The following is a 27,941-nucleotide window of genomic DNA, read 5'->3' as shown; positions in this document are numbered from 1 at the left end:
TACATTTGTCCAATAACGCCCCTTAAAACCCAAATCTACTAAATCAGTCTTGATGCAATCCTCCCATCTACGCTTGGAACTTTAGGAAATAAAAAAAATCCACCTCTATGTGCTCCTCCACTAATCTCCTTACAATAAATTATTGATTGTACTTGAAATCCTACCCTCAGAAAAACGAATTGTCCTTAGTCTTACCAAGAATTATCTCACCATTCCCATCGATGATATAAAAGTTGATGGATTAGAACTGAGAGCAGATCCACCTCCATAAACAGGTTGTTGCTCATCCTCGTTATTTATTTGATGATATTTTAGCAATACAACCTTCCTTCTTCATTGATTTCCTCGTCGGCTTCGACAATGACTGAGCGTGAAGCTCCTGACTCCATCTTCATCACTTGGCCCCGAATCATAATATTATCATTGCTGAAGGAATCTCGAGTTTCAACAGTAGTTATGCAAATTTTCCAACTGGTCAAGCTGTTCTCTGTGCTGCTCAAACGTCAATTTTCACCCTTCATTGCCTAACGGCATTAAGGGTTTCGACGAGGTACAATTATAGATCCATCTATTATGTTAACATTGTCAATAAACATTAAGACAATGGAAAGAGTCAGGAAGATCGTCTTCATTTTAGATTCCGTCCATCGAGCATCATTCCGTCAGCTAGCTCTCGCCTTCTAAGCGCAAGGTTGAAGTATTATGGCTCACAGTATTATGTATTACTACCTTCTACTTGTACATGAACGCTTCAATGCAACTCGTTCAGTCTTTCTCAAGAGCATTTTCCTAAGTGCCACAAACTTGGTTCAAGTCAAGTCGTAATCATAGTGTCTCATAGAGAGTCGAGGTTCTTGCCAAAGTCATGAAATAAAGCCTAAAGCCTTCATACTTCTTAAGGACTTGCGAGACCCAGTAATGAGCATGTTCCGTACAGTTCTGGACAGCCAGAAGTGGTTGTTGGAACAGACCTAGTGGAGAGAAAAGTGGAGGGGCATCTCTCCTCTGTTTACCCGTAGGTAAAATCACCTTAGATTCACCATACAAGTCTTGAATTTGCAGAAATTAGCGTATATAAGTATAATAAGTGTAGATCCCGCATAAAATACCCTTTTTTTCGATAATCGAGACTGGATGGTGTTCCCATGTGTGAATTATATCATGAACTCGAGCTCAAATCTTGGCTTCATCTTTTCTCTGTCTATTTGGTTATGTAAAAGAGTCTTGATATCTAAGGAAAAATTTATAGCGTGGTGGCCGACGTTTCGACCTGAATTTCAGGCTTTCATCTAGGTGAGACTTAAGTGAAAATTTCGTCTAAAGTCACAGTTTAAGATTCCGTCTAAAGTCTCACCCTCAAGAAGGCCTAAAATTTAGGTCAAAACGTCGGCACATATAAATAAGTTTTATTTATTTGTATAGCTTTACTGACCGTACCTCCGAACATCTGCTCATATAATATGTAACGTCTACATAGGATGGAAGCTATACAGAAGTTCTAGCACTGATCAGTTTTCTTCTGAATTTAGCTATTAACATTTAGCTATTCCTTTGACGTTAACTTTTTCTTTGAACACTATATCAATCGAACATGTAAAAATGATTATATTTTTGTTTGAGGTATATCATAGATCGTACTTTAGACCAGAGACTATTAGGTTTTTGGAAAGTCTGTAGGACGACGTAAGTAAAGAAAGAAATTGCAGTCTATGGTACTATCTTTGGAATACGTCAAATTTTAAATAAATTCAACACATTTTTTTTGTAAGATGTGCCATTATTCAAGTAAAGCAGCGATATCTAATCGTGTTGATATTTATATTTGTAAATTGAAAAAATCAATTCTTCAATGGATAGTATATGAAAAATGTTTTAAAAAGAAAATTACTGTATTATATTGGATAATTAAAGTATTAATGCTTTATGGTAATTTCATTACGAAAGTTTATCCTTCAGCAAAATATGGCTTAGAATCGAAATAATTAGATTCATAATATCGGGGACATTTATAATAGATATGAAGATTATCTCAACTTCCACAGTGTATGAACTCTAGCAATAATATTGAATTTGATTATATAATGATTCCAACAATAATAAATAGATAAATAAATGAGTGATGAATTTAAAATAGGATGGAATCTAATCTGTAGAGCTGTGGGATTTGACGTGACGTTATCAAGACACTTGGTGACCTAGAACCTGCCGTGCTGTGAAAATACTGACAGTTTCTGCTTGCTCTCTCCTCGCTGAACAACTCCTCTAGCTCTCAACTTCATTTGCCTTTACTTAGCTCAAATTACCCTCATTAATTCTATTCAACATGATGAACTCAGGGTTAGTATTGTTTACTTCATATCTTGGCTGAATTGATAAATAATTTTGTTGTGATTCTGTCCATTATAAACTTACCTACAAGAAGATGTTTTAAAAATAGACTTTATTGATTAGAAAGCTGGCAGGGAAAACTCTTTTCATTACTGGAGCAAGCCGGGGTATCGGCAAGGCTATAGCTGTGAAAGCTGCGAAGGATGGAGCCAATGTTGTTATTGCTGCGAAAACTGCTGATCCACATCCTAAATTGCCAGGAACCATCTACACAGCTGCCAAAGAAGGTAAGTGCATTGTTCTCTAATGAAAAAAGTACATATATTTATTATTTTTCTTATCCTAAATATCATTGAGTTACGCATTATTCATCCAAACTTATTTCCCGTATCATTATGGAATTTTTCTACCATTCGTAATTCACTTCAATGCAGTTTATTTTACTCCAACTTGGTTTACCATTTTATAAGTAACATAAACTACTTCGAGCTCTCTTAAGCCTTTTCTTTTCTTTAAATTTTTATTTTATTTACTTTTTAATACTATTTTTCGAACTATGAAATTTTAAATACTCATTTCTTTAAAGATTATTCTTTTTTGTATCCTAATTTTTTAAATATTTGAACCGGATAAATGTTGGTTGTATTTTTAAAGATGCTTTCCAATCTTTCTATTTTCATCTGCATACTTAGTTAGGCACCTGTTCATCAATGCCAGGATTAGAAAATCTTTTTGGACAGTCACTTCATTCATTAAGTATTCAACCTATTCATATTTTGTAAAATAAATATTATGAAGGTCACATTTTTTTTATGTCATTAGGATTTTAATCATGTGTATAATATATTAATCATTTGTAACAATTAATAATCATATGATTAAAATTTCTTTTATTTAATTTTCTTATTTTTTTTTGGTTTGTTTTAAATTTTCTCTCAACAGCAGATTACTTAAACGATGTCGCCATTGTATTGAAGGATTCTTATTAATGCTAGAATCCATTTTTAATGTATTCAGAAAGAATTAATTATGGAATCATAAATAATTTATGTTTTATTTTATATTAAATGTTTTACCTTTGATAACTGATTTAGTTATTGAATTCTACACCATTATTAAATAAAATATATTATGTGCATGCTCTGAAAATTAACAAAAAATTTAAATATCATTAAATGATATATCTATCTATAAGCTTTAAGTAATAGAATCCTTATTAATATTTTTTTTTTGTCAAACAGTTGAAGAAGCTGGAGGTAAAGCATTACCTTGTGTTGTTGACGTCCGGGATGAGGGACAGGTAAAGAGTGCTGTTGACAACGCTGTCAAGAAGTTTGGTGGCATCGACATTCTGATCAACAATGCCAGTGCTGTTTCTCTTTCAGGTACATTGAATACTGACATGAAGCGTTATGACCTCATGAACAACATCAATACTAGGGGAACATTTTTGGTGTAAGTCCATTGCAATATTTATTTTCATTTAATGTATATTTATTCAATACTTTGATTAATGACTTGTTTAATATACTTTATAACAAAAACCAGTCTCAAATTTCATAGTAGCATTTGCTGTGATATTTAACAATCTCTCGGAGTGTATCTGATAGCTAGAATGAACGAAACAGCATGAAATTTATGATTTTCAATTATTATTTATATTACAAGACCAAGTATGGTACTGACCAATGTTTCTTTAAATTATTTAATGTAACCGTATAAGATCAATGCCCCATCTCTATTTATCAAATTTTTATACCAAACAAATATGAATAAATTTTGAAAGGGAAAAAAATTAGTGTCTATTTATTTTAAATAGCTTGGATTATTAATTATCTGCTGGTTAGGATTCAGAACAAAGAATTGAGGCCACTTTTTTTCTCCTCTATGTTCTCTGATTAAAATGTCAATTTATCTGTGTAGTGTTGTTACTTGACAAACAAGCTGAGGATTTATTTTCTACTAAAAGTGCTTATCAGCTATCTTTACTTTTGTGTAGTTATATATGAAGCATACAGTAAGGGTAGGTATTAAAATTAAGAAAAATCTCAACTCTTATTTTTAATTGGGATACAGCTTTTAAGGTCGCCTCGTTAAAATTATCAAGTTTCAAAAAATAGTTTGTGTTTTTGTATGTGATGTGTGTTGATCTCTCTCAAAAATATAAAGTTCTACGAATTAAAATTACATATTTTAGGAATTTATATGCCTTGTTCACGGTAGTGCCAATTCATACCATCGATTTTATAATTTTCTTATAAACAGCATTAATTATTTTAATTGAATTTATAAAATTAATTTTGTCAACTAGTAATTTAATTTCAACTATGCCTTATTCTCACTGAATTAGTCTGACCTTGTTTAAATGCTAAAATTTTTAAATAGGTTCCTTTAAAGTACTTTTAATTTTTTTTTTTTTAGATAATTAACTTTCTCTCATTTTTGTTATAATAAAAAATGAACAATTAAAAACTACAAAAGAATTCGATAGTTAACGAAAGGAAAATATTTTCTGAGATTCAAAGCAGATTTATGGAAATTAGAAAAGTAATGTAGTAATCTTAAGCTGTTGAAAATCTTAAGGTTTTAGAAATATTAATTTCTATGTAGGTAATGGAGAGTTAATGAAAAATTTATAAAATCTAATAATGAGATGGATGGGAAAAATGTATGGTAATTTATTGTTTTAAATGAATATATTGTAACATCTATAATTTTTATTTTTACTTAAATTAATTCTTACTCAAAGTAGGGTGGTAAGTGAAAGTGTGTGATGAGCATACCGCATCTGATTTTCTTTTCTTTTATTAACACATGGAGTTTAATCAGTTTTATATTTTAAATGTATAAAATCACTTACATACAAATATATAATTTATTTGAACAAAAGGAAAATTGATCTGTTTATATAATTATATATTAACATTTGAGAAATATTTTATAATTAATTCTATAATTAAATTATATTTATAATAAGGCAATTTAATTTATTTTTAATTCCTTGTATTAGCTCTTTACTTTTACATCATTTACAGTTCGGGATGTAACTCTCATTTTCAGAATTATTTATCTGTTAATATATTTAATATACTAAAGTAATAATATCAAACAATGTTTTAAATATTTGAAATCTTTACAATTAGTTATAATAACGTAATATTTTCATTATTACTTCTGTTGTCATGGTAATAAATAAATTATTATAACAGTCTAAAATATTCAAGAATTTGCTTATTTTTAATTTTTTTTTTTGTTTAAAAAGAAAAAAATATATAAATGTTATTACTAAACTTTGATTATTATATAACTTATGTAATATCATTAAGTTCAAAATTATTGGTTTATTTGTTTTGGTACCTCATTATTTTGATTCACATATTTTGATATTGATTAGTTTTCTTTACTGTTCTGAGATTTTTTATTCTTTTCAAAACGCTTTTGTATCTTTTTTTAGACTCATTGTACACCTTGAAGATAAGGAAATAGGTTACAATTGTAAAGGACATCTGAAATATATTTCTTGTACAAAAAAAAATTTAAATAGAAAAACAAATTGCAGTGATAAGCTGTGAGGTCAGTTTACTTTCTCTGGTTCTAAGAAACATGTTTTGTCTATTATCATATCAGCAGTTTGTCTATTTTTATTTACAAATGCTCTTTATGTATATTATTTTCTTTTTCTCTTCTCGCCCCCATATATGTTAGAGATATTAAATCCAAACGAACATCAGCAGTTTGTCTTTAAATAATTTTTTACATCACAATTTATAAAATAATAATTATTATGTTTAACTTATTACTTTCTCTGCTATAGAAGTTGTTAGAAGTTCCCAAAGAAGTAATAACAACAAATAATGATATTAATTATTTCTAAAGAACACATGTTCCTTTAGATTAATTAACTTAATTCTTAATTAAAGTTTTGTAGTACAGAGTTTCTGCATTGCTAATGATAACTCAAATTGATCTGAATTGATTCAGGCAAATACACAGTTATTAGATTTTTTTTACATCTTTATTAGTTGTGTTAATTTACATCCTTGTTGAAATCTTTTTTAAAAATAATTTGTTTTTACTATGCAAGATTTTGTTGCAAATCATCTAAAACATTTAGTCTTGAAATATCTAGAAACATCTTTAAGGTTTTGTCATGTATTTTTTTTTTTTTTTTTTTTTTTATAAACTTCAGTTTTTCCCCTCAAATTTTGAAAATGGATTTGATGACAATTCGTGAAATCAATTTTTATAATAAAAGAATTAAATAGTAAGAAAACTCATAGCTAATAGAATTTATATTGAAATTCAAAAATTTTACTAAAAATGTAATGCTTACCTTATTAAATTTATTTAGTAGAATTGTCTGGTTTTTTATTCATTTAAATACTTATACAGATTATATTTATTATTCAAAAATAAAAATATTTTTACTTCATTTAAATACGGATATATTTTTTAAAAGTAAATTAATATAATAAACATTTTTAATTGTTGTACAATAATAAATTATCTGTTTAAATCTTCATTTTAAAAATATTGTCTCAAAAATAAATGGCAATTTAAGAAAAAAAAAAAAAAAAGTAGAAACAGATATTTAAACTTATTCCTCTGATTATAAGTAACTTAACTAACCCATGGGCCACTTAAAGGGTTACGATTTAAACATTATGTAATGTATCATAGTTCAACGACCATTGAAATTTATTTATCAACAGGTAGAATATCACCATCATCCTGTTTTGTCTTCTACTCTCTAACTTGATGCAGTAATACTTTGATAAATATTAATTGTTCAAATACAGTAAGTGGCCCTGTCTACATAAATATTTGAGTAAGGATTTGTATTGCATATAGTGTTTCTTTGTCAAGGTTATGTTAATCTTAGAAGAGTATATTCATTTTATTTCATAAATATAAAATAATTACTATATCGCTTCGGGGTACCCCCTTATAAAATACATTTTCCTTTCTTCTAATTACATTATAACGTGTGTTTTACATTTTGGTAAAAACAAACGGAAAGAAATAAAAACCTAAACAGTAAAGAAATAGAATAAAATACATATCATTGATTAATTTTTACTGTATTATATGCTTGGTTCTTATATGTTTATATACACAGGTTATTGTTTTTGTGTAAATTAATGGGTTTCAAGAGTTAGGACTAGATTGGAAAAAAATTTGGGTCAAAAATTGGGAAAATGTCTATATTTAGTTCTGATTGTATTTTAGTTATTCTACTGTAATATGGTTATTAACAATTCTGAGGCTTTTTTTTTTGGAATGCTTATAGATTTTTTCCATATTAGTTGAGTTAGCTTCATATGGGACAGGAATTAGTTATGATAGTTCTTAGTACCACTTTGTATAGTATCAATTTATTTTTGGTGGATAATTTTGAATTATTATTTAAATTTTACATTTTATATTCATTATTTTCCTTACATTTTCTAATTTCAATTTGATACAGTGTTTAAGTTACAGTTTGCTGTTTAATGAGAATCCTAAATATTTAACTGATTTGACAAAAGTAGGCAGTGTCATTTAAATCCATGGTCGGTGGAAATATAGCCCATCGTTTCGTGAAAATTATGGCTTCTGTTTTATCAATATTCATATGTTACCTCTATTTATTATAGTACTAAGAAAGCTTCTTTTAGTCTATTAATGATTGTATCAATTCATTATGATGAGGTATAATTTGCTGTATCATCAACTAAGTGGGCTATAACAACATTTTTAAATTTTGGGTAGTCATCTATGAAAAGATTGAATATTATGGGGGGCTTAAACAAGAACAATATAATACTACTGATTAAAATATAGTTTTTTTAATCACTTTTACTATTTTTCTCATTACTCTAATAATAATAATTTATTTATTTGTTTATGGGGCAACCCCCGTACAAATAGAGTTGGCCTGTAAAGTTCATAATTTAACAATCATTGTAATAATAATAATAACAATCAGCAGACTATTTGATTATTATATAAGCTACTAACAAAACAGAATACCCAAACGGTGAATTAAAAATCATTTATATAAGCTAATAACAAACAGTAAACCCAAACCGGGATTATCAACATTAGTTTGAGTGAAAAAAAATAGAACAAAAGCGACATTACTTACTTAATAAAATAAAAGAAACAAAAACTATTCATCTTATTGTGAAGATAGGTATCCTCTAAGTATAAGGCTTTGAGCTACATATATAAAAAGAAGTTTAAGATCCGATTGTGAGGGTACAGACAAAAATTCATACAACTGGTTTTGATTAATATAGCTTAGTTTCGGCATGTATCGGATTCAGTTCTCATGATACATGGGGCAGTTTGTTAAAAAATGGAAACAATCATATTTCATCACAAGCTGGACATAGCTTCTGCGGGTCTAAAATCAATTTACTCTAAAAATATGTAATTTACTTGTTGATAACTTACATGTGTGAATAAGAAAAATGTGATATATCACATTTTCCTTAATGTTCAAATTTTATTTACAACTTATTAGAGAACAAATTTTACCTTGGAAATATCTTATTATTTACACTTTATGCATATAATTCGACAGTGATTTTAAGCTATTTAATCTCTTTGTTCTCCTTCGTCCAAAAATCTATCAGAAACCATTATTACTTATATTTGAATATAATTAAAGTTTCCTTGTTTTTTCCTCTGTAGTCTTCACATACAATTGTAATTGTAATAAATAAATTCATCTAAAGAAACCAGTATTAGCAGGGATACGGCGTAAACTTAGTACCCATGTTTTAATAAGTAGTTTTGTGCACATTCTGATGGAAACTTGTCCACTTTTTATTATTTTTTTAAATAATTCAAAAACTGTGAATCTTTTGGAACATTCCAGATACTTGTTGGAAAGATAATTAAATTGTTTAGCTTAACTAAAAATAAAATCTTAATTGGCCCAAACCTTTTCGCAGTGTGGTAAAATTACGAATTCTGGTCCAAAAAATGTCTATTTTTTTTCATGTTCAGAAATACTTTGGCATGTAATATAAAATGTGTTTTCTATGTACCTTGTTAGTAATTAGTCCGTGTACGATAGATTCTAAAACATAGGATGTATAAGCCGATGTTACAATACTATTACTAATATCCATGAAGAATAACAAAAGTAAAATTTTATATTTGGTTTCGAAGTCAATCATACAAAACAAATTATGAATATGGTTAACACTAGAAATTGAAAAAAAAATTAAAATATATCGATGGCAATAATCGTCACATACACACAACACCCTTCAAAGGAGAATGATCTGTTGTTATCTGATTTGTCGATGATTGTATCCATTGTTTAATTACGACCCATACTTGACAGTAACATAGATTTACATAAGCAATAAATTCTTTTCAATCAGGATATAAAATATATCTGCTAATAATACACTGTATCATTTTTTACTAGTTCAGTAATATGTCTACATTACTTTTTGTCCCCCCTGTCCTTTAATAATCATAAATATAATGCAATGTATACATTTATTATAATAGTTCTCTACCAATAGTAAAGAACTGTGAAACAAAAGAAAATATAATAACAAAGCTGAAATGGGCGCCAAATTATGCAGAATGCAGTGAACTGAGTTTCACTGCCAAATGTCGTTTCTTGCCAAGTTGATGTATTTTTGGTGTTATGGTCCTATTTTTGTAGGCTTCTTTTATTGTCTATTTATCAAATCACTATTGACATATCTATATACGGCTACGACTAATTAGTAAACAATTATAAATTTATTCTTACTTTTTCTATCAATTAATTATGTTTTGAGAGTGGTTATATTCATTTTTAGAATTTGTTTTTAAATAATAAAAAATCAATCTAATGATTAGAAGATAGTTGACCGTGGATAATATATATGAGGAGAAGATGGTTGGGGGTGCGATTCAGTTAAAAAACTTATTTATTAGTGCCAATGTTTCGGCCAGAATTTCTAGACTTCTTCAGAGCTAAGAACAAAATACAAGATAACAGCCAGTGAATAAAGGATATATAGAATGATTAAAGTAAATAATTATACAGAATGAATATAGATAAAAATACAGTAATGAAAGAAGTGGTAAATAAAATGTGCATATAAAGGTCACTAATACATATTTAATTACCTATAAATATTTTGTATTTCCCACCTTAGCTCCTTCTCCCTTTCTCACCATAACAAACCCGTCTCCTCCTACCTACAAAGGGTTTGTTCCAAGATGCAGTCCTGAACTTAATAACGCCAAAGTTTAACCAAATTCTGGACTGGTTTATTTAGGTTAGCTTTTGTCTTTGACCGGCTGTTTCTTATTGATTCTTGTTTTATTTTGTGGGCAAATATATTGACAACTCTATTCTGACTTGCTATTTAAGAACTCAGTATTATCCAAAAAGTCATTTTTCAGATTTGATAATCATTTTGTTCAGAAAAAAAACTACCTCTTTTTAAGTTTGTTACTTTAGGTAATAGGAAACATGGATTGGGCCACTCTCAGCCTCTGTTTTTATGAATTAAAATTCATTACGTTTTTGGTTTGAGAGTGGATAGTTTTCACTCTAACCAGTTTACTTGACTTGGAAAACTTATAATATTGCAAAATGTTTATTATTATTATTACTATATTATCAGGATTTGGGAGGGAAAGCACATATTACGGATGTTCTATACAGTCAGAAGTGGTAGTTGGGTTGGAGATTGGTGGGAGAATGTTTGCCACTGTGCATCTCCCCCCTCCCTTTACCCAAAAGCAAACTCATCTTAGATGCACTATACACATATGAAGTTAGTTGACCACTTTCATCTTTTACACTTCATTTTCCATTTCTCCTGCAATTGACTGCTGCCTCCTTACAGAGATCTAACTATTACGGTTTACGATTTCAGATCAAAGACCTGCCTGCCTCACCTGAAGAAGAGTTCAAATGGACACATACTGAATCTGAGCCCACCGCTCAACATGCATCCGTTTTGGTTCAAGAATCACGTTGCCTACACGATAGCCAAGTACGGGATGTCGATGTGTGCCCTTGGCATGGCAGAGGAGTTCAAGAGTGATGGTGTTGCTGTCAATGCACTCTGGCCTAAGACAAGTAAGATGGTGTGATAGTGTTTTTGTTTTTTTTTATTTCTATTTCATTTCAAAATGTTTTAAAGGATTGGTTTGGTTTCTTTTTCTTCTTTTCTTCATGCACGTTTCTATTTATCAATGTTTTGACTTTACAAATTAAACCTTGCTAAATCTTTATATTTACCAGTTTATGAAATCAAAGTTTCATTTCTGATAAAAATTAATGAGAATGTTTTTATTTAGATTAATAGGTTAGGTGATCAAACTTGATGATTTTCATGCTGCTGTACATTCCCTCTCCATTTCAGCCGTTTAGAATCGACCCTTTCTTTGTCTTTCAAACAAAATCAGATATATCATATAAGACCCCAACTAGATGCTGTTCTAAACCTCCAATTCTAAAATATAGCTTTCAATTGGTTTTGGTATAATGGTTTGCTGTTCGAGCTAATCCTTTATTCCTATTTTTCAAATAAAACTGTGAGCTGGAATAATGTATGTTATAATTTTCAAATTGTGCTATTATTTCATTACAATTGACTACACCATAAATTTGGTGGTAAATGCCTATGAACATTAGTTTTTTGTATATAGATATTTAAGTAAAAATATAAACTGTCAACTTTATAATCCCATTACTTTTTTCAAATAGGAAATATGATCATTTTAGAAAATTGCATAACGTATTATATAAATTTGTTGAAGTAATAATAAGAAGATACTATAGGTTGACCAGTGTAACTTACTCCCACCTCTCAGCCCAAGTCCTTAACTGGGGCAGGGGCAGTATTAATGTGATATCTAAAATTTCTTTTTCTAGTCTATACATCGGAAGAATTTGAATTTTTTTTTAATTAAAGATTTTAGATTTCAATTGTAACGAAAATGAAGTTTAAAAAATTTTTAAACCCATTTTTTTTTATTCTTGTTATAACGAAAAAAATTCATATTTTATGAATTTATGAACACAATAAATTGTGCCATTTTTCCCTAAGGCGGAAAAAAAGAAGAGGTGAGTAGTGCTGCCATCTTTTGTCTCAGAAAAACTCCAATGTGTCATCCAATGTGTTGATCATTCTATAATTGATTCTAAAATGAAATCCTTTAATAAAGTTTATTTTTGGAAGATTGTTGATTGACTTTGTATAATACATAAAAGGGAGATGGTTCAGATGCGGTAAAAAAAAAACTCAAATAGTAATTAAACTATTTCATATGAGCCAACATTTTGGCACACTTTGCAGGGCATCATCAGGGCTAAAAAAAGATACAAACAATTAAAATAATGTAACAAAGAAAGAGCATAAATAACATGAAACAAAAGTAAACTAAGCTATGGCTAATTATGATTTAAAATATGTAAAAATTCATTACATATCAATTTACAACAGAAATCTCTCAAGCATAAAGCTGATGAAGATTGATAAAGACTGTATCTCTCTAACCTACCAACATAGCTTTTTATATTTTTTATTTATTAATATTTCCGTTTTCATTAACTGTCTAAGAGCTTTTTGTAATTCTTGTTTGTTTATACTTTTCAAGTCAAATCTTAATTTTATTTTCTTATTAATTTTTATATAAATTTATATATAATTTAATACATATTTAGCCATAGCTTAGTTTACCTTTGTTTCACGTTATCTATTCTCTTTCTTTGTTATATTATTTTAGTTGTTTGTATTTTTTTTAGCCCTGATGATGTCCTGCAAAGTGTGACAAAACGTTGGTTACCAGTAAATAGTTTCTATTTTTTTTACCTTTCTTGACTGCCTCCTGGACAGGGACATCTTCCTATAGTTTATTTTTTTCCTATATGTTTTTTTATTTTTGCTGAGCTTTTTAGTGTTTTCTGAGAGTTTTAGCTTTTATTATGCCGTGTATATTATTGCTTATTGTAAGATAATATTCTTTTCCATATTTGTAAAGTAGTCTCCCGATGCAGTTGATGATGTCTCTGTATATTGCTTCTTGTCAAATTTATATTAGTACAGTTTGATGTTTTTTTGCTTGGGTTTATCTTTTTTTGTATTTTAAATTTGTGCATTTGTTATTAGACTTGTAACACATCAAAAATATGTTAATAATCAATCTTTTCAGGTTTAGGACGACTTATAAGCATCATGTTACTAATTTTTAAAAATCGTAATTTTTTTTTTTAATTTTTTAAAATATAAATTAAACTTCATCTTTTTATACTCTCAAAATTAATAGCTAATTAAAGGAAATGATATTTTCATTTTGTTCATTTCATCAAAGTTTATTTATTTTTAATCCCTTGTTTCCCTAAAGAATTTTTTTTTGTTTGATCTTTTTGTGACGTCATTAGCTTTGAGAGTACAGTTTACATATTTCGTGTGGATTCAGCTATCCAGACCGCTGCAATCGCTATGCTGATGGGAGATGAATCTGACCAGGGTCGTAAACCTGAGATTGTCGCAGACGCAGCTTATGTCATCCTGTGCCGCAGTTCGCGGTCTGTCACAGGACAGTTCCTAATAGACGAAGATGTTCTCAGGGAGGCAGGAATGACTGAGGAACAGCTCGACCAATATGCCTGCATCCCAGGTTCGTAATCGACTAAAGATTGTTTACACCTTAATGAATGGTGTATACTGTTTTTGAATAGTGGATTTTTTATTTAGGAGCTATGGGAAAGTGTCTAATATTGTCCACAAGGTAATAATACTCTAAATTTAAGTAGAATTGAAATATCGTAGTTTCAACTATGATGTAACTTTCTTTGTTTCCCGTTACTACAACTTGTAGAAATTTACTTTTAATCAGTAACTGTTTAAACAATAAAGTATTGAATAAGTTGTGAATGATGTTTCATGTTTTAATGATTTCAGCATGTTTTATAATTGAGGTGGTTAAAGGTTGAGTGGTGTAGATGAAGAATTTTGGGTTAACTCCATAAACAAAATCCACTAAGGTTGAACTGCTGACAAAAAAACTCTGAGGCTCTGTGTGCATCACAGAATGTTACCAGTGAGGCAGAGAGAGAGAGAGAATTATCCCAACTTTACTGTCTTCCTTCTCGTTCTTGAAATAAGACTTTGACGAATAAGCACATCTCATACCACAAAATTAATAGACAGACTCTGTAATAGGCACCATATGACTATCTCTCATAGGTATACGTCTCCACTGATTTCTTCTGCTTCGTCCATTTCATTGTTAAGCTTAATGCACATACATCACTCTAACTTTAATCCCTCAGTTATATTGTTGATAATGATCAAAAAGTTCGAAAAATATTGTTCTATTACAATTTTAAGGACTAACTAACCATGGGAAAGGCGTTTATTAATGATTGTGGTGCCATGGCTTATGCTAGTATTTAGGTCATAAAATGTAAATATATGTTCCTAGATTTATGATGTAACGCAGTTTAATGTATAACTAATTTACTGGAATAATAACAGAAAGATGGTCCGGGAACGGTCAAAGAAAAACTCTAATAGTCATAAAACTATTTTAACATGACCCAACGTTTCGCCTCACCTTGCAGGGCTTCATCAGGGCTAAAAAAAAACATAAAGACTTAAATGAGGTAAAAATAAATTAAAAATGTAAATAAAAATAAAAAAAAAGTACAGTGAAACATAAAATTAAATAAGAATAACAAAGTGGTTTAGACAATCAATGAAAATGTAAATAACAAGAGACAAAAAAGGAACATAAAATACAGTACAGTAAAAGATGAAAAAAAGGGAATAAGAGTAAAATCAAGAATAAAGGAATAAATAAATAAATAAATAATAAATAAAGGAATAAATGAACAAGATAGGAAACATATCTTATGGCTGCCCTATGAAGCCCTGTAACGTCGGATGATACGTTGGCTCATATTAATACTTTTATGACTTTTTTAGTTTTTATCTTTGACCGCTCCCGACCATCTTCCTTTTATTATAGCTAATTTAGTTTTGATTGGTTCTCAAAAGTATTGACAGTAGCTAATAAATTGTTACAGATCTTATTATAAATTAAATTAAGACGGGCTGATAAAACTTCACCACTATTTTCTTATTATATATCATCAAATAGTGGTGAATTATGTACTATAATATATAATTTATTATATACTATAATAAAATAGTATTATATTACTAGTTTACCTATGCGAGAACTCTCACATTAGATATTTTCCCATCTACGTAATTCATTTAAATTATTAGCGATAGACTCATTTGTATAAACAATATAATATTATTAAGGAAGTCTATTCAACATACCACAGTAGTTAAACTGGATTCTTTATAATGACTATCTTCTGGTAATTGTTTACGTAATAAGTAAATATGTTACACCACTAGAAAATATCGCTTTCGTTTTACTGTTAAGATTCAGATATTTGTTAACTTAAATTAATCCTAAATTGTATCTGCAGAAACCTCATAGCTAGGCTGTACGTAAATGGATGTTTTAGACTTTTGGATGTTTTAGTCTGAAGTTACATAAATATCTGAATTAATAATAAATTAATAAAAGTATCTAAATAGAAACAGACAGACTTCAGACATTTTTCAATATTTTGAACTCAAATTGTTCTAAACATTCTTGAAATATCAAATTGTTTAAGTCTTTAGCTCAAAATATGACATATAATATAATATTACAAGTTAAAACAAACTACTAGATAACTCGTAGTTGGCATTCTTCATAAAAATTGATGTAAACACAGGTTCGTTACTCCCATCGACTACTCATCATTTATCCATTGTATAATAACTTATCTTAATTGTGTCTCTTTGTAAAAACCAGACACATTTAGTAAACAATTTAAAAAAAAAAATGTATATCATTGTCTTATCAAGAGTATCGAGCTCATCTTTATCTCGAGTATTTTAATCTCAGTTTTTTTTTGTTTTTTTTTCTTTTCACTTTTTATTAGAGGCAACGTGGTAGAAGTTATCTTATTTGCACATTAGAGCCAATATTTTTTTTTTTTCAAGCTTCATGAGCTGTAACTATCATGGAAAAAAATAGCCAAATTTCTTCCTTATAGTTATTTCCAAAGTTAAAACTTCAAAAGACCATTTCTAGTTATGTGTTTTTTATTCAGGAAACTTAATAAATATACCATTTTTGACTAAAATTTATATTTTTTCATGCCATCATTTCACACAATAGCATTTGGACTCTATGCCCATTGTTAAGATATCACAGTCTAAAAATAATTTTTTTTTTTCTGACCTCCTAGAAAAAATTAAAACAATAAATTAAATATATACAAAGAGAATGAAATGTATATACTCAGGCAAAATATATATCTTGGATTCCCAGTGTGGCATTATAAGATAAGCTGCCGGGTCCGCTGAAGGCGGTGTTATCGACGATGGCATGAGTCTACCGTGAGCTCTAAAAATAATCTATACATAAAACATTATCACGATGCATGAGAAGATAAAATAAATCTTTAGTAATTCCTTTTATCCATAAGTATTTTTAAAAATATTAACATAAACTCATATTTTTTTATTTTTTCTTCTTTTTTAAAAATATATGACTTATATTAAGTTAACATTAATGTTTAAAAAAAAAATCTATGGAAACTACGAAATACTTGAACATTTATATTATAATATTTGACCTTTCCGGTATAGTAATGTGGTGTGTAATACAGGTAGAATTGGGGATGCACTCGATGAAAAACAAAAATTAAAGCTAATTAAATTAATAAATCATGAAATAAATTTTACTTATTTATGCTCTTCACTGACCGTATAATCATCCTTTATTAAGATTTTTTAAAATTTCTTTACTTTATTAAGAATCTTTTGATTGTTAAAGTAATTATAATATGTCCTTACAGTTTCATTCTTTTTTTTTTTAGAATAAACATAAAAAACTTTATTTTAAATTATTAAAAACATTTACCTGTTTATTGTTATTGTATATTATTAGTACAATTTATTATAATTATTTTTTTAAGTGAAACTTTTTTACCAGCATACTAAAACTCAAGAAAAAACAAAATTATCCAGGAATGAATTGATTTTGTGATTCAAGATGAAAGTGAACAACACTCGGTGTGTTTTGCATTTAGATTAAAATATCTCAAAAACTAAAAATCGGAGTTACATTCTGTAAGTGAGGGAAATGTTCACCATTTCATCCCACTTTGTAATGAGCTATAATTCAAAATTGTATCTTGACACTACTCTGAGATTGAGAGGCGAAAAATGTAAAAGATAGTGCCAAAAATAACATTGTTAGGATAACATATAATTGATATTATTCTAAATAAAGATTATTTTTCACATCATCTTTAAAAAAAAAATTTACTGAACTGTGTTTTCTCTTAGATTTACTAATAAAGTTCAAATTACTAATAGTCTACTGCTATAAGTATTTTTTTCAAAACAATAAAATATAATCACATGGCTGTTTTTTGTGAAATTCTCAAAATTACGTTGTTATCTATTGCCAATATCTAATACTAATACCTAGTGTTAGTTATATTTGCAAGTTTTTCCATTGTTAAATTTAAAGCTAGAACAGTTTTAATTTCTCCTTCAGGGTCATTTGAGGCTTTTAAAGTTAATTGATCATGAAGGTAGTTTATTTCAAGGTAGTCGTTATATTTTTTTACTGTTGCTAAACGTAGAAACAAATATTATCTTAAATGTAGTTGAATGTATAGCTTATAAAATTTTTTTAAAAGTTTATTACCTTTAGAAACTTTTTATTATTTATGTTATTGTAAATTGCGTGAAATAGCTGTTACAAACCATCAGATTTTGTATTATCTAATTAATTAATTATGTTCACTTTATTCCTTTACTATAATAGTAATACTATCAATTTTAATTATATTATTGTATGTTGTAATGTGGACCTCCAGATTTATCCTTTGCTCTTATTTTGCTTCATTTATTTCACTAATATCAAAAAATTATAATAAAATAATTTTAAAATACATATTACATTTAATATACACATTACATTAATACACATGCTAATCAATCCTCAGAATATAATTTTGTAGTTTTAACAGATTTTAGGAGTGCATTGTTATAACTATATAGTAGTACAAAAATATCAGTAGGACCCAAATGGAAATGATAAAAAAAAAAAACTTATATTAGACTCGAGATGAATCAAGAAATTCGCAATAACTACCTGCACGTAATTGGCATAACTAATACTTTTCAATTACAGGTTATGCAAAAATCTGAATATGTTACATTCATAAATATTTGAAATCTATAAACAAAAATTTATAACAGATATAGTTATAGTATAGTATACTAGTAAACCAGATATATTTAACTTAATAAATAATAACAGTAAGAAAGGGATTGGGCAAAATGTCCTATAGAAATTTCATAGAATATAATTAATTAATTGTTGCCTATATGGAATAAACCAATGCCACCCATACAGGGACAAAACAAATAAATTTAACTTCAAATTGATCATTAAATTTGGACATTATTTTAATTTTATAAAAAAAAAAAAGTAATTAAATTAACAAATTTTATTCAGAGATCACGCCTTGTCTAATATTGGGTAAATGAATAAAATTACTTTTGGCTTCCAAAAATATGTTAGAAAAAATAATAATAATAAATATCTCTCGGTAGAATTATATGTTTTATTTTAATATTGGAAGAAGATAGTTGACCATATGAAGTAGATTATACGAAGAAAGTCCGGGTGGCGGTCAATAAAGGTATCAAAATAGTAAAAAATAGTTTTATTAATAGTTGAAATAGTTTTTTACTATTTTATATCTTTATTGACTGTCACCTGGTCTATCTTCCTAGAGTTTTATTTTAATGTTAATTCTTAATGAGAACTGACAGAATTTAGAGTTATCTAATTTTTTTAATGTATATCATAAATTCTCAACTATATATATATCATCAATATAGTGGCCAAGGTGAAGAAATTTATATTACTTTACATATTTATGTTACTTACATATATATATGTTATATATTTAAAATATGTTGTTTGTTTACGCTTCTTTTGCATGATATGTGCATGTCTACACAGCTTAACTTTTCGCACTTGCTTTTTTATATCTAAGCCTTTTAGTTTAATGATTTTTTATTTATTCTTATTATTCTATTTACTTCTTTAATAATTAAATTCTTATTAAAATATTAGTATCTATTTATTTATTTTAAGAAAATATTTTAAAATTATGTGTTTTTATAAATGAAACCATGATAAAACTTCTTCAAAAATTTATAGTATTTTAAAGGAATTCATCAATTTCATCTACAAAGAAATCAAATTTTTTTTTTCTTTTATAAGTTATTATTTTGGGTAGTAATGTTGTGGATTGATTATTAATATTAGGTGAAAAGTAATTTAATCAAATTTTCTTACATCTTTCCAGAAAATTCCATTCTAATATAGTCATATACTTGATGGCTCAGTAAACATGTTTTATTTGTAAAAAGGCACAAGAAAAGTCAATGAAATATTATTTTACCTAGTACTAAATAATATTTTAAGAAAAGCTATTTATTTTCTATGTAAGTTCAAAGAATTTTTTTTTTGTATTAAAAATAACCATTGTTCAACATTAAACAATAGTTATTTCATCAAAATTATTATAATTATTGAAATTTGTTTCAGAACTAGTAAATTTTGCCTAAATATGTAAAAAAAAAAAAAAAAAAAAAAACCTTTTAGCTCATTTAATTTTAACAATAATTATTTGTTTTTAAAAATGAATTTTGCATATAATATTAATTTATTTATTTTCAACATAAAGGAAAAAATTATCTAGTAAATACAGCTGAGAATATGGCACGGTACACACGTTAGGATATACCTGTCAGATAAACCTCACTGTATACCGGAACATGTGTGCCTGACTTAAGGGAAGACAACAAGAAATTAAATAATTGCAACAAACTGTTTCAAAAGTTTTTTATATAAAGATATATTTTAATAATATGTCAGGGGTGAAGAGGATTATGTTTGAAAATGGTCAAAATTAATTGTATTTTGCTTTCTTTTCACTATTATTTAAACATTTGTACTGAAAATCAACCTACTAACATTTGAACCATATAATACAAGAGCCCGATGTAAAAAAAGTCAGTTATTTCACCCAAATAATTATTCCTTTAATTAAAACTATGTATAATTATTAGTCAAAATTGATAAGTCTACCAATGTCTAATGATTCCTTAGATATATTTTTCCTAAAATTAACTTTAAAATTGATTTTTTGTTATTTTATTTTGAAAAAATGTTTTTTAAAATTTTTAAAAAGCTATCTTGGGAATTTTTGAAGTAATTCTACTAGGACTCATATTTTAGCAAATGTACTCAACGTTAAATTTATTCTACTAGGTTTTCTAGTGTTGTAGGTAGTTCTTAAGATATGTAGCTCCGAATGAAAAATTAATTTTTTTAATATTTGAAATAGTTGCCATTTTTTATTCCCCCTATCTATACTTGGCAGACTCGTCAATTTCGACTAGTAATTATACATAGTTTTCATTAAACTAATAAAAAATCGAAGTGAAATAACTAACTTTTATCTCCTAAAGGGCTCTTGTACCAATTGGAAGTCGCTTAAAGTGCCCAAATATTGCAGGAAAATATCTATACTTATATATTTCTGACATGTCTGAAACCTTGTTCTATGGGTTATGGATCTAAAATGTACCCCCTTTCTCATCTGATGATATTTAACTCGGTGCAAAAATTTATTATTTTCTAATAAAATACTCTAAAAATGTACAAAGTAGGTTTAATAAGTTGGTGAACAATAAAACTGTCATATAGAACCAGTTGAACTACCCTTACTATAAAATATTTTGATACAGGTAACAAGAACTTATTTCCTGATTCCTTCTTGGATGTGAATGAATACAAGACTATCTTCAAGAAGCACAGTGAGACGAAGACAGTAAGCCAGAAGAGGATGATGAGCACCCAGGCTGGAGATGGTGGTGTAGATGGAATCTTTGCGACGCTCAAAGGAAAACTCAATGCTGACATTGTCAACTCGACGCAGGCCATCTTCCAGTTTAACCTCTCTGCCGGTAAGTCTTTGTTATCGGTGAATATTGTTACGGCCTTTTTAAAAATAAGGTCAAAGATATGTTATAGTTCAAGTGAAGAAAAAAAGAAGAAAAAATTGGTTATAAGACATGAGGCGCATTTTTCATATGCAGACAAATATATATGTTTAGATTGGTATCAACTCATTTATATAAATTCATAACAATGGGTCCTATCAAAATATTTGATTCTTCATCAGATTATTACATTTGTTTGTCATATTTTATGTTTATTTGGTTCAATATGTAGTTAAAAAATAATTTTCAGAATTTTCTATATTTTACAACTTAGTAATATAAGATTTTCATTATGAATCATAATCTAGGGTAGGTTTTGTCTACTGTAGATAAAATGAACTATTTGGCCCAATTATTTTCTTTCCTTTCCTTCTTAAAACATAAAAAGTAAACAAGAAAACCTGTTATTGTTTTAGTCTTAATTTATTGAAGAGTTTATCACCCAGCTATACAATTAATTAAAATAACATCAAGGAAAAAATAAATAGCATCATATATACCAAATAAAGCCTTAGATTTATTTTTGGCGTTGTTCAAGTTCACAATTAACATCTTTGATGTCTTCTTTTTCTTATACTCTAAGATTGGATCCTAAATTTCTATATATTTGAATGCATTTTCTTCTATATTAGGCAATTTTTACATTTTTCTTGATAATAATTCAGGAAAAATATGACAGAAACAAATAAAAACAACTTCTGAGATAAGAAGTAACATAATTAACAGCGGAAGAGACAAATTAAAAGAAAAAAAAACTATAACACAAGTAATCTAAGTATGCATAGAAATGATAAGACAAGTTATAGTGCAGTGTTTCTCATATCCAACACTGACTGCACTTGTAGTCGCCAATCATCTACATCATCACCCAAACACTGATAGTATTTTCCATTTTATCCTATAGACTGGACAAAATGCCCACTATGCCTTAAACAAACCTCATTACTCATATTGAATTATAAAAATATGCATATTTGTAATTTTTATTGTATTTATATTTGTGTAAATTACATTAATAAATTTCATTCAGATTCATATATTTATTTCGATACATTCATTCATGAAGTATTAAATATTAAACAGTGATGTACCCCAAAGCCTCCCGCATTGGATAAATCCATCGGACCTGTAGCTGTCCACCTTTGAAGGGTTTCATTTTATGTGAGTTATTTGTTGTATCTTGTCTTTGTAGCCCTATGGAGTTGTACAAAATAGTCTGAAACATACCGTTTATAAAAAAAAGTTTATTGCTAATTTTATTATATTTTGACTATCTCATTCCAGAGTAAATATTAAGTTTATTACTTGGACTTTTTAAAAGATAAAATTTACCCAGAGACTATATCTGATTTATAGTTATCAAGTAGTAATCTCTTAACATTATTCATAAACATGTATACATTGTAATGTTTTATAAAATGTTTATTAAAAAAAATTAATTATATTATCTGGATGTTGTTATATTGTTACTATGGTAAGGCTGTATTTATTTGGTTGCTATGGGAACATTACATAACACATCTGACTACAAAATTTTATTAATTAAATATTTAAATTTATTATTAGAATATTTATAGGAAAAGGCATTTATTATTTATATAAGAGCTATAATGTCTTATATAAACAAAAGTAAAAATTTAAACAAAAAACCGTAGATATAAACATGATATTACATTAAATAAAGTATTTGTGGTTAGATCTTGATTGTAGTTCATCGCTGTTTAGATTATTTATTTTAATAATTCTTTCTGCTCCAGAACTGCACTTACATTGACTTTAATATTTTTCTCCTCAAACATGTATCATAATTATTTTGATCATGATCACACTAATATACTTTATTGTTAAATTATATCATCTACACAATCATATTTATCATTTAAGTATTATAGTAATTACAAAAAATTATATTGAACTTATTTTTAAATTGAATAACTTCCTCTAACGAGACTGTACATTCCTTACTTAAATGACTTCTGAGAAGAAACTGTGAGGTTTTTCTTTTTAATCATCAATTGCTGTCTTTTTATTGTTCAAAAAAATTATTAATTCGTTTTTAAGACTCTAAACTTAATCTACTTTGTAGATATTAAATCACATATATTTAAATTTATAACTCGAAAACTAAAAATACTTATTTATCCACAAAATGCATTATTATGTCAATCAAAATGATTTTTAATCTTGTTCAATGACTGCAGTCTGTATTATACGCAGTTATTGATTATTATAGCACTGGTTCTGAAGTTTAATGAGTATAATAAATATACATTTTTTTTTTTTTTTTTTTTTGCAATATTTTAGAAGGTAAAGAGGAAACGTACCATATTGACCTGAGGAATGGAGACGGAAGTGCTGGGAAAGGAAAGCCATCAGATAAACCTGACGCCACGCTTACCATGAATACTGAGAATTTTCAAAAACTCTTTGCAGGTTAGTTAATTTTTTTATAATTTTTGAAAAGTTTACATAAATTACTGCAAAAATCTGTTGTGTACATCACAAACAAAATATTCACTTTCCCTCCTATTTAAGATTAAATTAATCCTCATACGTTTCAAAAGAGCAATTTATTTATTATTCAGGATGACTATACTTCCCCTTACTACATATATTTCATATATATATATATATAAGTGAAAGTAAAATCGTGACTATCGTAACAACCCTGGAAAACCCAAAAATATTTATTTATTAATATTTTATGTTTATGTATTGTTTCTTACTGATTGCAATGAAAAATGGTTAACTAGTTCAAATTAACAAAATTAAAGGTACTTTAAAGAAAGTTTTTTTTTTTTTAAATTAGACATTTAAGAGCTGTTGAATTATATTAATGAGGATAAGGCTCAATGGATACCAAATACCGCTTTATTGTAGATGAATGGAATATGGTCCGGGTGCGGTAAAAAAAAAACTCAAATAGTAAAAAATTATACTATTTTATTGAGCCAACGTTTCTTGTTAGCGTGCCAACGTTTATTTTTATTGTACTTTGATATGATAAGTTTAATCAAAAAATCATTAGAGCTATTTTTGAAAAATAATAAAAGTATAAAATCAATTATATAAAGTTGTACTTCCAGTAAGTTGATTTTAGCTAAAACAAATACAGTAACATCTTAGACATATAGGTAATAATTACCGTATGTCAATAAAACTACAAAATAGTGGAAAAAGACTATTTAATGTTAACCAACGTTTCCACCTACTTTGCAGAACTTCGTCAGGGCTAAATGAAAAACAAGATATGAGCATTGTAAGAAGGGACAGGACATTAGAATAAATGTACAGAGAAAGTAAGAAAGTATGCAAAAAAAAATATTTTTTTAAATATAAAATAATAAGGTTAAGTTAAGGTAGTATAAATAGAGCTGGGTAGGAAACTAATTACTAATAAATACAGCCAACTGTAATAGAATTTTAAACAAAGAACTAGAGTAATAAGTTGTAGAATAATACATATTAGATTTTTTTTTTCTATCGGCGCGACAACCCTTTACTGGGTCTTGGCCTTCTCAAGCAGCTACTCTCCAATTCCTCACTCCAAGCAGGATCCTCAAATCTTCTTCAACACCATTCAACCATCAAAGCTTTGGGCGGCCTTTTGGCCGTATTCTGTGGAGGCACTCATTGATTAGTTTATTTGAGCTCTCATCAGGCTCATGGATTAACAAGTACACTTCCCTGTTCGTGCTTCTTCTCCAAGTTGAACCATCTTTCACTGGGCCATAGATGCGTCTGAGTATCTTTCTCTCAAATGAGATCCCTTTCATCGGACTTCAAAAGTGCCCAAGTTTTTGAGGCTTTTATCAGCACTGGTCGAATTAGCGTTTTATATAAATATAATCTATTTTTTGTAGATCTTGATAATGAGCTTCTACCTAAGTGCCGACACAATCCAAATTAACACCTACTGGCCAATGCTGTTTGTATCCTTATATCTGCCGAAACATCATTGGTGTTATTGATTTGTGATCCGAGGTACACAAACTCCTCAACTCGCTCAAAAGAGTAATGACCAACTTGGACAAAATCTTTGTTAAAACCTCTTTGTTGACCATTAATCATATATTTAGTTTTATTGGTATTAACAACAAATCCAAAGTAAAGATTTGTAAAATTTTCATAAATTTATTAATTTTATAGCTATTGCAGTTGAAGGGTACTGGGAAAAACCGACCAGAGTCGAATTTACACTTATTTTCTTCCTTTTTTTTAACCAAAATAGGATAACCTGTTGATTTCCCTCACAGTATTGTATGTAATTTTCGTTTTAATACTTGGAATTCTGTTCATTTTATCAATTTAATGTGTAGTTTTATTGAGACACAATAAAACTACACAATTTTAGTCTTTGCAACCTGAGTACTGCAGCAGCACTGGTTCGAAACAGACCCGGGGAGTCGGCTTTTATTTCTGTGGTGGGCCCACGAAATGAAAACTTGACACCCCACCATGGCATTAGAATAGGGTTGTACCATATAGATAATCCTCCCTCCCCCCCATATGTCAGAAATGACCAGGAAGGGGGTCATAAAAAAAAGTTTTATAGAAAGCTTTAATTTTATTCCAATAGATGGCGTTGATAGTTTAAATTTGAAAAAGTGGGCTAAGGGTTTTTCGTTTGTACCCTTCAGTTTTATAGATAATAGGAGTATTCATGATGTTGTGTTAAATTTTAAATGTTATAAGTATAGGATTGTGAACAGCCCTATTTAAAGTCATGTTAAATGCATAAGAGCTCCTTGCGGATTTTCTGAGCAACTTGTTTATTATAACCTATCCTTCCAAAACTTCATGTTATTGTTTACTTCTAAGTTTTAATAAAAGTAATTTATTAGTGTATGCCTAAATTGAGTGAAAAATGGAAGTTGCGTGAAAGTTTGGCTACTGAAGGTCTTGTTGATCTTCTTACTTATGAAAAAGAGAATCAAGGTGAACCAATTGACAACTGTTATTACACTATTATTATTGTCATTCATTGCTTTATTAGTTTTAAAACATCCTAAACAATACTGACACAAACTATGAGCAAGCAACCTAACACGACAACAAACAAAACAGTGACTGGTTCAGCTGGTCTGTTGCATGACGTCATTCTCCATTTAACAGACCTGGTACAGACATGGTAAAAGAAGGCCATATTTATCCGTTTAACATAAGTTTTTCTATTTAAGAAGCTATAGCATGTTAAACTAAAGATCCTGAATACCCCTAATGTATAGTAATTTTATTAATTATATATTTATAATGTTTTAAATATATATTTCTAGGTAAGTTGAAACCTACTGCTGCGTTCATGACTGGAAAGTTGAAGATCTCCGGCAATATGCAGAAGGCGATGAAGCTCGAGAAGTTGTTGAGTTCACTGAAATCAAAAGCATAAATCATCGACGTACAGGGTCACAGACCATGACAACCGTATTCTTAATACACCTTTCTAAACACTTCTGTGATCTTACATCTAGAGAGCCAAACTATTTTTTTATATTTATCACTGTCGTGGCGTCGAATATTTGCAGCCATATCTATATTTTATACAAATTTTATTTCGTTCCAATTTTATCCTGTTGTTATTTTATCTTATTTTCAGTACTTAAATTAATTTATTTATGTTAATAGTCTATAATTTTAATCATAATCAATTTTTACAATAATCAAAAAAATAAAAATCGTGTCAAATCAATTCGAAAAAATATGTGAAGATCTGGTGCAATTAGAGGAGACCTGCTCAAAGTATTTATCTCTTTATAGGGTTAGTTAATTAATTTTGTTATATTTATACAAATAGTTGAAAATAAAATTGTTTATATTAAGTGTTGCTCTTTCTGTTTATGTATTTTTTTAGTCTTACAAGTACCTTACATCTACCCAATATAGGCTGACCCCATTTTGAAAATAATTTTCTGTGAAATAATTTGAGAGCATAAAAATTAAAAAAGAAATAAATTTTCATATTCAATATAAATATCTGAAAAAGAAACAAGCATACTTAAATTGCCTTGATGAAAAGCAAAAAAATAATGAAAATTTCATCGTGAAGCTTAGAAATTAGTACCATCATGTTTCTGCTTAAACTTACCTCATTAGGGTTGTATTCCTAATTGTAATTTCGATCTATTCTTCTGTTTTGATTTCAAATAACCTTAGTTTTTCTTCTCAACTCTTAGTTTAAATATTCTATTTTCTTTTAATGTAACTTATCTTCTTTGATAATGATGAACAAATTTCTTTTCTCCTAACTTTGTGATAATAAGTGAATGGTTTCCAATAATTATTAAATTAAATAAACTTAGTACCTCTACAACCCATGAGAGGTCAGGAGTGCAGTACAATTAGGAACTACTTGTTACTAGACCAATAGTTGTGCAACAAGGTGATATGGTCAGAATCATGCTCAACTGCCAGATTTTTACCCAATCCAGGGTACTCACTTTATGAGGCTGGGTGGGCTCCAGAACCCACAGGGCTGACTCACAGCTA

General features: G+C 28.2%; 1 protein-coding gene across 2 annotated transcripts; it reads left to right on the top strand.

The window, feature by feature from the left end:
• The first annotated feature begins 2,180 nt into the window (after nucleotides 1-2,180).
• LOC106682636 (Hydroxysteroid dehydrogenase like 2) lies at nucleotides 2,181-27,274 on the top strand. Of its 2 annotated transcripts, XM_014423594.3 has the most exons (8): nucleotides 2,181-2,337; nucleotides 2,452-2,615; nucleotides 3,570-3,783; nucleotides 11,211-11,416; nucleotides 13,762-13,962; nucleotides 21,201-21,419; nucleotides 23,760-23,888; nucleotides 26,732-27,274. In XM_014423594.3, exons 1-8 carry the CDS (start codon nucleotides 2,324-2,326, stop codon nucleotides 26,842-26,844), a joined length of 1,260 nt encoding a protein of 419 aa, XP_014279080.1. In that variant the 5' UTR covers nucleotides 2,181-2,323; the 3' UTR covers nucleotides 26,845-27,274. The 2 variants fall into 2 exon arrangements, with proteins under 2 accessions (XP_014279080.1, XP_014279089.1); XM_014423603.3 differs by lacking the exon at nucleotides 13,762-13,962.
• Nucleotides 27,275-27,941: the final 667 nt, after the last annotated feature.

This window comes from Halyomorpha halys, unplaced genomic scaffold (genome assembly GCF_000696795.3).
Source record: "Halyomorpha halys isolate HHAL.00 unplaced genomic scaffold, Hhal_1.1 Scaffold24.1, whole genome shotgun sequence".
Taxonomy (NCBI): Eukaryota; Metazoa; Arthropoda; class Insecta; order Hemiptera; family Pentatomidae; genus Halyomorpha; species Halyomorpha halys.
This window is presented reverse-complemented; position numbering and strand designations above follow the sequence as displayed.